We start from the raw sequence: 15,096 nt of genomic DNA, 5'->3' as shown, positions 1-15,096 counted from the left end.
GATTCAGCTAGTTTCAAGGGTTTCATTCTCCTTTAAAAATTCTACTTCTTTGTCAAAAAAAAAAAAATTTGGCTTTGGTAATTTGTAACTATAAAATCAGTGCGAAAATATAAATCATTCACATTTCCACACGACTTGAAGTAAATACACTCCAATATTCAATCTGATTTTAGTTTGCATATGTGTATCAAAGGTTGAGTATACCTCATCAAAAATGAAAGCCACTAAGATAATTAGTTGTTCCAAATATGCTAGTTTTTTGTGGGAGGTTCAATTCGGTTTCTTGAAATTTCAAAATTTCTTTGTTAAACTGAAGGACAGAAATCACAATTACTTTGCAAGTCAATGCAATTTTATCTATAAATAAACAATCGAATTTCAACCAGCTATTGAGCAATCTTACACGCGGTTAAAGCTGCAACATAGTTCCTGTACAGGGGCCGTGGAACAGTTTTGGAAAGGGGGGGGGGGCTGACCATGCAAAAAATCATAATCAGATGGTCATTTTTACATTTTTGTACACAAATTCGGAAAAAAAGCAGCCCCCCCCCCCATCCCGTTTCCGTGGCCAGTGCCGTAGTAACTTACATGTACATATACGTGGAACTGATGTAATTGTAATCAACTTGTTTTTCACAGTAGTACCATAATTTTTAAACATTTTCACCAGGCTGAGTAGTTTATTTCATGTTTGGAGCATATGTGCATCAAGCAGAAATAACACAAACAAAACATTACAAAAATAAATATCCTTTCTTCAGAGTTAAATAAGCGCATTAACAAGACTAAATACAGCAACAGTTGAACTGTCTCTCAGCACTCTCTAGCAACACGAGCCGTACTTGGCAGTAGCACGCAAATAATATGTGTCAGCTTCTGGCCGCTTCATATTTACAAGTAAATTCAAAACGGTTCCAATTCATGTACAAATATTTACAAAATACACCTTAGAATTTCACGTTATAAAAATTGCGGACAAACGTAGCTATGTTATACAGCAAAAAAAATCCAGACAAGACAAAGACTTACAATTCTGCAGCTTCTGTTTCCGAGCAAGAAATAACATATCGTCTGTGAAGAATCGAAAGAACTTCAACAACTTTACAAAATGAGAGGATACATTATGAGACAATGATCCGACTCTTTACGGACAAACAGAGGTTGAGGTGGTTATGCCCTCTTGGTCAAAAACCGATTACATGATGGTTACAATGTCGGAACATACTCCTGCAGCCTTCTCACTGTACTTTTGTCCAGGGAACAAAGGTCAAAGTCAAAGGTCGTGTCTGTGACCTTGAATGACCCAGTCTCTCCAATGAGGTCAACGACCTGTTGCAATTTGTCTCTGTCCGTGAGTTTCATGAGTCTTTTGTGCAGGTCAACGAGCTCATACAAATAGTCGATGTTGCTGTTTTGGGATGATTTCTGTTTACTTTCAACATTCTTAGGTTTCTTTTCAACTTTGGAGCCTTTCTTGCCCGTTGCGCCAGATTTTTTGTTCGAGCCGTAACTTGACTTTGTAACAGGCTTTGGCTTTTCGATTTCAGGTGAGGGTGAGCTGTGTCGACTGTTACTACTCAGGTTGCTGTCTCTAGACATGGAGCGATGCCTGCCAGGGGGTGGAGCGCTGTTCTGGAATGGTCTCTCCATATCATGATCATCATCATCGTCATTATCTTCGTATTCCAAGTCCTGCATGAGCATCCCGAGGGTGCCTGTACCACCACCCCGCCCCGGCAGCGATGAGAAACTGATACTGGAACTTGGACTGGGAGCATCATTCTCCACCTCCTCCGTACTTAGCTCAGCATCAAAAGGAGGCAGTTCTTTTGGTTCTTTCTTCGGTTCCTTTGTCTGCTTTGCTTTGGACTTTGTCTTTGATTTAGTGATCTCTGGTGTAAACAGCCCCTGATCTGGAGCAGGTGTCGTCTTACTACTGCTGGAGCTGTTGGTACTCTTTTTCACTTTGCTAGTCTTTTCCTTACTTTTACTTCCTTTTTCTGATATAGTTGATTTCTCTTTTTCACTTGATGGAGTCTTTTCCGATTTTATCTTTGCAGTCTTTGCATCACGAGATGTTTCGTCTTTGCCCTTGTCCTCCTTAGTTGAAGTACTCTGTTTCCTTTTCTTGGCAGGAGTGGAGGCCATAGGGGAGGACTCCGTGACAGACCTTTTGGCAGTTTGCTTGCTGCTTTCTTTAGCCTTTCCGCTTGGTTTAGAGTCTTTGCTCTCCTTGGCAGGTGGCTTGCTCTCGCTAGTGGACTTAATATCTTTCGAACTCACTTTCTGACTGGGTTTAGATTCCTTGGTACTGGGTTTGGGCTCCTTCGGACTTGGCTTTGGCTCTCGAGGACTTGCTTTGTGCTCCTTTGGGACCGACTTGGGCTCTTTTGTTGAAGACTTGGGGTCTTTAGTTGAAGATTTCGGTTCTTTTGTTGAGGTCTTGGTCTCCTTTGTGGTGGTTTTGCTCTCTTTTGTACTACTTTTGGGCTTACTAGGTTCCTTGAGCTCCTTGGTCTTTGGTGTACTTGCTTTCCCACTCTCCTTTAAAAAGTAAAAAATAACAATATTTATGATAGATGTAGGTTAACAAAATAAAATACATGGTAAATTCCTCTATCAAAGCACAAAGAAAATGGCTGCTTATTTCCAGTTGCTTAATATTTCTTCACAGTCCCCAAAATTTGGATTTTATCCATGCCAGCTCTATATCCATATCATTTACAAAAATTTTGTTCAGTGTCTTAATTTTTTTTTTCATAGAAATATAAAGCAAATATACTTTATAAAATACCCACCTTGTATGCATTGCCAATTTGAAGATGCATTTATTTTCTATTGTGTAAATGCTGTAATATAATTTCCATGTAATTTGTCTCTAGTCTATAAACACATTGGCCTGAATTCACAAAGGTGGTTTTGAAAACCCACGGTTGAATCCATGATTTATGCAGATTTCCTGTATAAATTACGCTTAATTTAGCGCGTATCGGGCGCATGTATTTAAAATGTCCAATGCTGATGCGCGCTTTTTTTTACAGTGCGCCAAATTGACGCCTGTTACCATAGTTAGATACGCTATTTCATTAATGAGTCCACCGTTTGAAGAGTGGACTCATTAATTCAAAACAATGGACTCATGAATAAAATAGCGTGGATAACCATGGCAACAGGCGTCAATTTGGCGCACTGTAAAAAAAGCTTGCATCAGCATTGGAATTTTAAATACATGCGGTAAATTAAGCGTAATTTATACAGGAAATCTGCATAAACCATGGACTCAACCGTGGGTTTTCAAAACCACCTTTGTGAATTTGTGCCATTGTTATGTACCCTGTCTTAATGAACCAACCAGCCAGAAATCAGCCTGTATGTCAAAGAATTTATTCTTCATCTGAATATGGATTATCAATAAAAAAAACCCCACATAAATATACACTATGTACATGTAGGTAACCAAACTGTTGATTAAATTAAGATTTACATGAAAATTGTGTAACAGGGTTCCCAGCTTTTCAAGAAAACAAAATTCCCGGATATATTTGTGATTTTTCCTCGATGAAGTTTAAAAATTCCCTGGTAATTATTCAAACCCATTCCCAGTTTCGCATTTTTTCTAAGTTGTTGCAGTGAATTACATGTAAAAAAAAAAACACTAAAAAAACCACCATAACCAGTCATTCAATTGATGTTTTTTTTATAGGCTATGCAACAAAATATTACAGAGTCTGACTGACTACCATGTTTTCGACTTTTGAGCCAATCAAAATTCCCTGATTTTTCACTCATTTGAGGCATTTTCCCCTGATCTGAGGTTTTTTTAAATCAAATTCCCTAATTTTTTCCCTGACTATAAGAAATTAAAATAATTTTCCCTGATTTCCCTGATGGGCTGGGAACCCTGTGTAAAGACTTTCAGATTTCTGGAATCAATTTGGCTCGACAAACCTTGCTCGGTATCGTTGACCCTGACGAAGGGGTGGATGAGGAGGTGGACGATGACATGCTCTTAGGTTTCTTAGAGCCCTGGTGAGTCGCAGATGCAGCAGCAGCAGCCGACTGGGGTTTCCCTTTTGTGAAAGCTGAAGGGTCGGTAGCGGGTGTGGCTGCAGGGGCGCTCGGCTTACCCCCTGTAGCATTCAGCTTCGTGGAGATGGTCGGAATATCGAGGTCCACTGGCATAACTCCAACCTGGGATTCAAAACATGTATAACAATATTAAGTAAAGAGACCTTATTTAATCCACAGATTTTTTTAAATAAATACACAAATGATTACCATTCAACCTTTTTCGCCATTGCATGTTGAGGGATCAACTGATTTTTTTCTTCTATTCATTGTTATCGAAACTGATAAAAAAGCTTCCATGATGACTGCTGTGGCAACGACTGCTTCAAAAGAAATCTGACATAAATAAAAACCAACTCTCTACCAATGTATTGATCTTCATAAAAAAATCTCACCTTATTTTGAACTGAAAGCTCCAAACCATATCAAAACCTGAACCATAGACCCACTTTTTATACAGGAGCAATTAAATAAAGGGCAATGGCTGGTCACCTTTTGAAAGGATAAAACTCATTTCAAAGTCAGACCAGAGGCCCGTCTTACAAGGAGAATTAATCCGATCAATTGCAACTATGGAAGGCCAGCAGCATCAACATCTAAAATACATGTTTATTCAAAATATGTTTAAGAAATGACGTATATTCATACATTCTGTTTTCTTGAAAAACTCAGTATGCTTCTCTTTGTTTTCAAAGGACATTGAGCAAATTTCCTGAAGCAAAAATTATGACATTGATGGATTTCCATATATTTGAGATTGATCGGATCAATCGTAACTCTTTGTAAGACGGGAACCAGGTGGTTGTTTCATATTCCAGTTGTTTGAGAGCTTGTACATGTACATCACCTTGATGAAATAAGACCAGTGCCATACATGTTCCATCTTAGCTATCTGGGGGTGTTTCAAAAAGATTTAAGTAGGCCTATGACTTAGTGTCGCACTTAAATGCCTAGTTGCATGCGGTATGATCTTTCTGCATTGGTCAGATCATGGAAAGAGGACGCGCACTACTGAATATTGATCATGCATATCATGTACGCGTGAGCATTAAAGTGCGACTCTTACATGTAGTTATTAAATCTTTGTGAAACACAACATTGGACACATTAAAGTAGCACCAAAATTTAATATAGGAATCTGGCAAATACTGAAAAAAGGAATATATTCTAGGTAGAATCACAACATTTTCAGGACATCTCCAGAACAATCACAGATCCTTGGCAGCTAAGAACTACTGGGCACAACTGATGATTACTGGTAGATTCTTGAGAATTTCTGAATTATAACACACATCTGCATTTACATCTATTGATCTTAAATATCGGTGTCCAGATTAATAAAACTTTTGTTACGAATGACAGATTACAGGGTGCTCTATTAAGCTAATGAAATGGTACAACCAATTAGTTTACAACAAAATTGTCATAGAATCCTAGTCATTAAAGTTATATTTTAACATGCATGCAATTGAAATTCTACAGCGATTTGATATTGATATTTGATAATATGTCATTGTTTTACTTTACCCAAATTTTCTTCATTTGATTTATACCAATTTGTCTATATTGATTATTTATTTAACTATAACCTAATCAAATGGTGGCTTTATGTATATTATTTGTTTGTAAACATTGTATAAGCGTGTGTTCACATTCACAGTATATCATTTTATATACGTTTTTATATATTTAATATGGTATTTAGATGTTTTTTACTCGAAGTTGCGAATGAAACAAATCTCCAATTTAGATGAACAAAGACGAACTTGGAACTTTATCATTGATATCAATTTTTAGAGGGAAAAAGGCCGTGTTTTCCCTTACCCCTCCTGCTTTGAGCAGCTTGCGTCTGAAGTCTTCTGTGGGATTCCTGAAGGTCAGTTTTTCACATCGGATATGATTGACCGGCGGCTGACCACCAACGTGAAGGAAGAGATCATAGAGAAAGCGAACTTTCTTAGGTTCCTCCTTGTTCCTGAAGTAAACATCGATGGCCATTTCAAATCCTGCGTAGCCTGACTGAGAAACTTCAAAAGGCGGGTCTTTCACAACTAGGAGTTGGGAAAAAGAAAGATGTGAAATGTTTGAAATACAGTAGCAATAAAATTAACAGAAATTTAATATAAAAAAAAACTCAAATGTACAGTACAGCAATTTCTAACAATAACACATTACATCTAATTTCCTCCTCATGGTAATGTGAAAGAAGTTTTCCCTGAATATGTGAAAAATGTGGAATTACCATTTTTTTTACATTGTATGGTTCAGTCCAGTTGATCTTTATTGTCAAATTCGAAAAGAAAGAGGAAAATTCAAATAATAAAAAACAAAAAGAAATAGTAAGGGACATCATTAACTCTCATTTGCATGTGATGGAGTTCTGCATGTAACTATGTCATAACTTTCTTATTTTACATTCGAATTTGATGAAATTTTCAACACTATGCTTGTTGGATCTTTTTCTATTGATTCAAATCAACATTTTTCTGGGGTGGACTTGACCTTTAAAAAGGGCTTTTGAAGGAATGGGAAGGCAGTATTCCCTTTAGGGAGCATCCAGGGCAATTAAAAAGGGTATCACTAGTACAATTTACTTTTCAATGGGACACATTCACTGGATTATCGCAGGGCACCAAGGCCTCAGGCAAAAAGGACACTTATTTTGGATTTTGGCCTAAGTCTACAAATATTTGGAAGGGCATCAAGGCCATTTGGATTAATTTGAGTCCTGCCTCCACTACCGGTATGTACTTACCTCTCTTAGGCTTTGGAAAGCTCTCATGGAGTTGGAACACGACTCTGTCAACGAAGTGCTCTATGCAGCTTCCTTCTGGACCTCGGACAAACATTGTCCAGTCGTGGGTGAATCCATCTGCCGTTGGTTTGGGCCTGATTGTGGCCCGATGGCCCAACTCTAGCTTCACCTGTACGCACTGGAAGAGAAGCGGATGGATGTCCATGTCAATGAATCAACTGAACTAATGCCTGTAAGATAATTTTATACAAATCTGACAGACCACTTCTTTGCATGTGTACATTACCTCTGTTTTAGTCTTTAACCTTGTCATAGACACATTTTCGAATAATTGTGCATATCATCTATGCAATTGTAATAATTCCTTTTCTCTCTAATGCTGGTGGAACAGGCTTTGCAAAACAATGCTTTTTGTATTGTTTATGTGGATTAATTTCCAGTAATTTATATCAAGCAAGTCTTTTTCGTATTTCCTAAAGATAAAAAATAAAATCCACTATTTTTCAAAACGAATTTGTGGCATGTTAAGAATAAAGGGTTGTATCTTAAATGTCTTTCTATTTTCTTAATCTAAGTTCTAATACACGTACTATGTGATGATTGGGAAATCATTTTCTATAAAAGGAATTTGTGATACCACAATCATGATTAAAAATTTAACTTCTGCATACATCTTGGGATAAATAATGATGGACCAACTGAGAAAATACATGAGATCATTCCGGTGTGGAGAAGACCCCCAATGTATAACACACACATTCACATCACATCCATATTGTGCATGCACACACACACACACACACGCATCAATCATACAAGAAAAGTGCATTGCCTCATCAACTGCGTTCTCACAGCCTCCCGGTGCATTGAGATCTGTGTTAAGGCACCAAGTCACCAACCCTGTAATTTTGATAACAATTATAGCCCCACTTTAAAAAAGGAATGATATAAAATGTCATTTTGATACCAAATATTGGTTACTTGATAATTGCGCAGGCAGCTTGGGAAACATTGATTAGTGGGGCCCTGGGAGCATTTCAAACCATCGTCCAAGAAATGCCGGCTAAAATTTGGATCGTACAGAATGAGTGTGCAAGTCAAATTTTGACTCCGCTAAAGTAAAACTCTGAGTCCTTTTTTTTTCTTTAGGGACCCGTTTCTCAACACCTGGACAAGTTAGTCATATCTTTATCCACCAACCACGGAGTTAGTTCCAATCTTACTAAACCTGTTTCATGAAAGGCTTCCTAACTAGAATACCTTGATATCGATACTATCGGTAAAAGAGCAGATGAGACGTAGCCTTAGTCACAAAATAGCATAATTTTCAAAAAGAAAAATTATGACAAAATTGCAAATATTGTGATGAATTGGGAAATACATCTTTTCAAAATAATATCACAGGTAAATTATACATCATACATACTAAGATCATGAAGACGGGAACATTCAATTGCTAAGAAAATTAAATTATGAATAATTTGTTTCATTACTAAAAATCACATGTGGATGTTGAGATGGGTACCCCCGGGATATCCAATTTTAATTGTTTACGAAAGTAAACCAGAACGGTTTTCTTTGTAAAATGATGATTATTATAATATGGTCTTTTATGATTCCAAACATCATCAAAATATAGTTTAGCATAAACTTTTTTAAATCTTTGATACCGAAACATACGTTTTTATAAATTCTATGCATAAATTAGAGCTAGAATTTTACCAAATGTTAATAGGGGTCTGAAAACGACAAATATGAGTCCAGTTATGGATGGCCTGACGTGGTAAAATCTTTATCGATTAAATTATTTTGCTATTTCAAAATGAATGGTTTTCTGGCGTTTTACCAACAGACTTCATAGTTTCTTTGTATTACAATTATCATTGAATGCATCATCCCACTTATTTTGTGATGTAATTTCAAACTATGATTGATTACGTAAGATTATAATTTTCAAATTTCTAGGCACTTTTGCATGTCATAGTCTACCCACGTGGTGCAACTACGTCACTAAGAAAGAAGTTATGACAGGTTCGGAGGTGTCATACATATTTAGTGAGGTTGTTATACCGATCTTAGCAAAGAGGGCTTCGTGAAATGGTTAGCGGACAAGTAGCTCACTATCTCCGATTTAGTCAAGAAGTTAGACTTATGACGGTGTTGAGAAACGTGCCCCTGGATTTTAAACAAATTTATATCTAAGAATAAAGATGAATATTTTGAATAACCATCCATGGATTTTGTACAATGGTGCTTGAAAGTCTGCGCAACTCTGGCAGCTTTTTTAACCTTATGTAGATCCCAATGTCCCCTTGAGTGGGCTAGAGAATAGGTCTGGCACAACTGCACATTAAACTACCGGTAACTTTTCTATTAGATTTCCATATAGTTTGAACCTGCAAATCATAAACTAAGTCTGAAATTTATTTCAACAGGGCTTTCATGTGTTATTATAAAACAGAATTGCAACTCTTGTATGGTGGAGAACGGGGTCGACTCCTCGACTCTGGACTGGAGACAAGAATCAGGTACTTGATTAGATCTACTCAGCTTTGATTTGATGCCCAAGCCTAAGACTAGAGACACCCTTCAACGTAGTAAATGATTTCTAGAACCATTTTTGTCAGGCAGTGACAGGTGATGAGTGTTAGTAAAAAATTGCGAATGGCAAATTGGTCTAAACGCATAAAAAGAGACCACCACCTTGCACGCATTAAGATTATTGCATATTATAAATACACGTGGGAGAGTAGCCAGGAGGCTCCTAGAGAGTAAAAATCATTTATTAACGTATGCTTACTCTCCACGGAGCCAGGGATTGCGTCCCATTCATGTGCGTGTAACACTAAAAAAACTGAAATTTTCACCCCGAGATTTCTCCTTTCCTTCTAAAAGATCTAGCCCTAAATCATGTAAATGGGATACAACTTCATTTCCGACATTTATACGACATTGATATAATTTATATGATGGTGGTCCCCAAGTCTGCGCACCTAAAGATTTGAGTTAAGATATTGTAACATGACCGTTTGTACACTCCAAAATCATAAACTCTTGCACTTCAGTCTCCTACATGTATGCTCTCCTGTAAATTCAATCTTCAAAGCTCTCCTTACTTTGATTAAACTAAAATTATTAAACTGAAGATAGGGTGAACGCAGAATAAATTAGAACTTAACACGATGAAGTCCAGATCAGCACTGACTTTACTTTCCAATCTAATCTTCTGGGAAGTTCTGCCAATGTACCCACATTGGATAGGATAATCATAGAAATCAACTAATCAAATACAAGGAAAATGGTATGAACTATAACCCTATTTAAAAATAAGAACCAATCAGAGAATAGAGAAGGGTGATCATGAGTTAAACTGAATCCTAATGAGAATTAAACAATAAGACCATGTGGAGTGGAAAGCTAATGGAAAACCAGGAAGCGTGACTGAGGGGAAACTGAATGAAAGAATGAAATGCAATGAACCTGTGTTGCTATGTGAGATGTATTGTGGAGATGGAATGAAAGATGAGATCATGACAATGTATGTGAATTGTAAGGATGGAAAGAAGGATGAGATGAGTTGGAATGGAAATAAACACGTTGAATGTAAACAATAAAGTATGGAAAGCCAAATGTAAGAGTACAGATTAAATAAATGAACCCAGCAAAATTTACTGTTACAATATAACACAAATTTCTTTTTATTTCACAAAATCTTTCAGTTGGTAATGTTCCTTATATTATTATGAGTAAGTGTACTAAATATCTCATAAAATTTGAAAGAAATATATAATTTTCTTGGAAAAAACCTCAGGCGGTCATTTTCAGATTGAACAAAAAAATAGGCCTACCCCATGTCTGCACACCCATTCACTTTGCCCACGATTCAGGGATTTTGCTGAGAAAAGCTGCATTTTGAGGCCTTCACGTTATATGCCCTAAATTCATTTTTTCCCCACCATTTTGAGTCAGATTTTTTAATGAATATCTTTTTATGTATTGCTTGTGTAAAGTCTGTGGTCGTCGCGTATCTCATTTTACTAGAATCACGCAGATACGCGTATGCGCAGACAAGGGGGACTGCGCAGACTTGGGGGAACTTGCCATAAACAAGAATTCATTAAAAAAACAAGAAAAATATTATGAAACGCCATCTTGTATTTGTTCTTCGCCAAGGCCAAGCTACAAGACGCTAATCCTCCGTATGTGTCTTGTAGCTTGGCAGGTGGTCAGTTTCAAAAGAAGGGTGCACATGAGCAAATGTGAAATCGTCGCATTCGTTGTTCGTCGATATATACGCGCATATAGAAATCGGAGTTGTAAACATGGGAATATGATCTGCTCAATTTTCTGCACAAATGAGATGAGACGAAAACCAGGTAAAACTGATGAATATTTTCACAGATACGATGCTAAGAAAATTAGTTGGTCGATAAGGGGTAGTTCCAACCATACCCATGTTGTAAATCTGAGACTGAGCAGCGCCGCGCAGCTGACTGAGACTGTGAATGAGTCACTCGACATGACTCGAGCTCAGCCTCAGCTGACATGACAGTCATTTGCCTTTTTGTAATTGTATTTGTAACGTTTAATAGCTATAGACTCCATAGAAGTCTTAACTTGTAAAATTATTAACACGATCATAACATTAAAAGATCAAAATGAACAACACAATACGACCATGATATGACCCAAATCACCCAATAATAGATCTAAAATGCGATGATTCATTTCACAATGACATTACAACAAAAATTTCAACATGTGGGACTGTACATTCTCATTTACAAATTTTACAACAAATATTTCATCAAATTTGCAACGATAAAAGGAATCTCATGAGGTTCAACATTAATAAATACATTCGAAACATCTGTGAAATCATGATCACTTACCTGAGTGGTCATTATGACCACGTATTATCCTCTTTCTTCTCTAATAATTCGGGAATTTCGCAAGAAAATTTGAGAAAAATCTCATAATTTCGCTGCGCCCATGATTTCATACAAAATCAAGCAAGCGAAAATTGCGCCACACTATGATTTTTGAACGGGGATCTTGAATGCCCGCCCTGTGTCACGGCCCAATAGTTATGTTTTCCCCATAGAGGTACGTACTTTACTATCCTCCATCTCTATGGTTTCCCCCATGATTATGAGAGGTGTATATATAAAATGCAACAATTAAATGCAAAGAGGACCCAAAGAGGAATAACCAATGATCAGTAAAGACAACTTGACAAGTCATGACCGATGAAATAATAACCGGGAATAATAATAATAAAGAAGAAGAAGAAAAAGAAGAAGAAGAAGAAGAAAGAAGGAGAAGAAGAAGGAGAAAGGAGGAGGAGGAGAAGAATTAAAAGGAGGAGGAGAAGAATAAAAAGAAGAAGATCGACTGGAGAAAATTTTGGGCTCATTACGCCACTGATAATAAATACAATAAAATTTAGAATAAAATGATAATATAACAGTGATGATCACAATCACGCTGATAATAAAACATAAAAATAACACTCTGCCAATGATAAAAAATGATTACATTAATACAAGTGCCCCCCCTTGAAAATGAGAACCTTTTTTTTGGCTTTCCAAAATTTCGCGAAGATGACCTTAAATTTGAAGTGATTTTTTATTTAGTTTTATTTTATTTCATTTATTAGTATTATTATTTTTTTTTTTTTTGGGGGGGGGTTTTACAAATTTTCATCGGGAAAATGTGTCCCCCTTTGAAAATTCTGGATCAGCCCACCCTGCATCAACATGTTTTCTTTGTGTTGTTTGGAATCTTATAGACGAATTCAAGATTTCATGAATTAGACAGGTTTACTCAAAGGGGTTATCCGCTTAAAGCCAAAAACGCCGATGTTTCATCATTTTTGGTGGAAACAATTTTAGATAGGATAGTAAAATACAAAAAAAAAATAAGAGCGGATAATTCATATTCAGCTTACTCATTGCATATTCATGAAGACATGTAGAGAACTGTTTCACCAATGAATTTGAAATATTATTCTGTTTCTGCTTTTTACTTTTTTACTTTTTTATTTTATTTAATTTTAATTTTTAATTTTATTTATTTTTATTTTTTTTAAATTTTTTTTGGGGGGTTGGTAGCCTATCATTGGCTGGCTTGGTTTCCAGCCCCGGACTTTTATCAGGCGCCTTAGATTCACATATAACTCGGTGGATCCACTCGGTTTGACCATCATGTACTGTGGGGGGGGGGATGGTGGGCAGAGAAACTCTCAAAACTCCTTTTGAAAGTTATAGCAGACCATCGATCTATTCTATACTCTTTCTCTGACTCTTTTTCTGCCAAGAAAAAAGAGAATTGAAAAGAAGAAAACAGAGTGAGGATAAAGAAAAAAAAATGAAAAGGCCAGGGTCATAAGAGTGTTGTGGCTCGGTGGATAAGTCCCCAGACTTTGAACCACAAAGTTAGCGGTTCGATCGAAGCCAAACAGCATTCTTTGACAAGGCGCGTTTATTTACATTCTCCACTCCAGTACCCGGTGGGAGGAATTCCTTGACTGCTCGAGCACATCATGATCAGGGTAACCATGCTAAAATCGCTTAAAGGACAAGTTCACCCCAACAAAAAAGTTGATATGACTAAAAAGAAAAATCTAACAAGCACCAACACTGAAAATTTCATCAAAATCGGATGTAAAATAAAAAAGCTATATATGACATTTTACAATTTCACCTAATTTCGCACAAAAGTTATATGCCCATCTAGCATGTCTACAGGAGAGCGTTTCATCAACATTTTCGTCACGGTCCTACAAATTGTCAGATCTGCGGGCAGATCTGACAACTTTCCTTGATGATGATTGGCTAAGAAGCACTGTGTTACTATGGTAACTGTAGAATAAAATGGGACTTATTGTCGGATAAAACGTCCCGTCTCCTTTCATGAAACGCTCCCCTATGCAAATATGGGGACTGACTACATCATCCACTCACTCAGTTTTTTTTGTATTCTATTATAATTATGAAATATGAAATATTTTTATTTTCTCCCGCCTTGTCATGCGAAATCGAGTTTATTCCTCCCTGAACATGCATGTGGAATTGACATTGGTTTACATTATGTCGTTCAGTCAAGTTTAACATTATTGTCAGTTCTGTAAAGATTTAAATGTAAATCAAACAATAAAAAAAAGAAATATTGAGTGATGGATATCATCGACTCTCTCATTTGCATATCGCTGAGTTGTGCATAAGCTGTTTTGAGAAAAATGAGCGAAACTTTAAAATGTCATAACTTTCTTATTTTACATCCAATTCTGATGACATTTTCAGCGTTCTTGTTAGATTTTTTTCTTGCGTGAACTTGACCTTTAATTAGTGCTTTACATACATACGTACATATACACAGTGTTATATATATATATATATATATATATATATATATATATATATATATATATATATGTGTGTGTGTGTATGTGTGTGTGTGTGTGTGAAGAGTAGAGTAGAATCAAGGATGAAGCAAAGTATACACTATGTTGTAAAGCTTTCGGCCCAGGCCTTCTTCAGTTTTTATTTGCTAAACAAAAAAAAAATAAAGCAAATCATAGAATAAGCAACAGAACAAACATAATGTAAATAATAGCAAATTAAAGCAAAACCAAAACAAAACATTATGTTTGTTCTGTTGCTTATTCTATGATTTGCTTTATTTGTTTTGTTTAGCAAATGAAAACTGAAGAAGGCCAGGGCCGAAAGCTTTACAACATATACTTTGCTTCATCCTTGATTCTACTCTTCACACATATATTATAAACAATGATCAAAGCGATTGGTACATATATCCACGCCTCTCGTTATATATATATATATATATATATATATATATATATATATATTTATATATATATATATATATATATATATACAGTATACATATTAGTTCATATTAGTTGAATTAGTTTAGTTTATTCAAAGTTTCCACAAGACAAGAATATATAGCCTTATAATGCATTGACAAAATATGTATGCAATTAAAGTCCATGCAGGCTGAAGATATTTATATTTCAATAAAGTAAAATTCACAGAGCAAAATGCTGAAAATTTGATCAAAATCGGATAACAAATAACGAAGTCATTAAACTTAAGATTTGCATTATTCCGGTGAAACATGCAGTTCGAGGCATGTCTTCATGAATATTCATTTAGTTGGCTGATGATGTCATCATATTTCCCCACTAGTTCTTTTGTATTTAATTAGGGCCTATATGAAATTAGGTTTATTCAAAATTTGTCTACCAA

At 36.1% G+C, this 15,096-nt stretch overlaps 1 protein-coding gene across 1 annotated transcript; it reads right to left on the bottom strand.

The window, feature by feature from the left end:
- Positions 1–263: 263 nt before the first annotated feature.
- LOC129262469 (protein AF-9-like) lies at positions 264–11,914 on the bottom strand. Its single transcript, XM_054900593.2, has 5 exons — positions 11,716–11,914; positions 6,824–7,001; positions 5,893–6,119; positions 3,949–4,191; positions 264–2,544 (listed from the first exon to the last, which is right to left on the bottom strand). Exons 1-5 carry the CDS (start codon positions 11,725–11,727, stop codon positions 1,207–1,209), a joined length of 1,998 nt encoding a protein of 665 aa, XP_054756568.2. The 5' UTR covers positions 11,728–11,914; the 3' UTR covers positions 264–1,206.
- Between the last annotated feature and the right edge of the window lie 3,182 nt (positions 11,915–15,096).

Source organism: Lytechinus pictus, chromosome 5 (assembly GCF_037042905.1).
Source record: "Lytechinus pictus isolate F3 Inbred chromosome 5, Lp3.0, whole genome shotgun sequence".
NCBI classification, from domain to species: Eukaryota; Metazoa; Echinodermata; class Echinoidea; order Temnopleuroida; family Toxopneustidae; genus Lytechinus; species Lytechinus pictus.
This window is presented reverse-complemented; position numbering and strand designations above follow the sequence as displayed.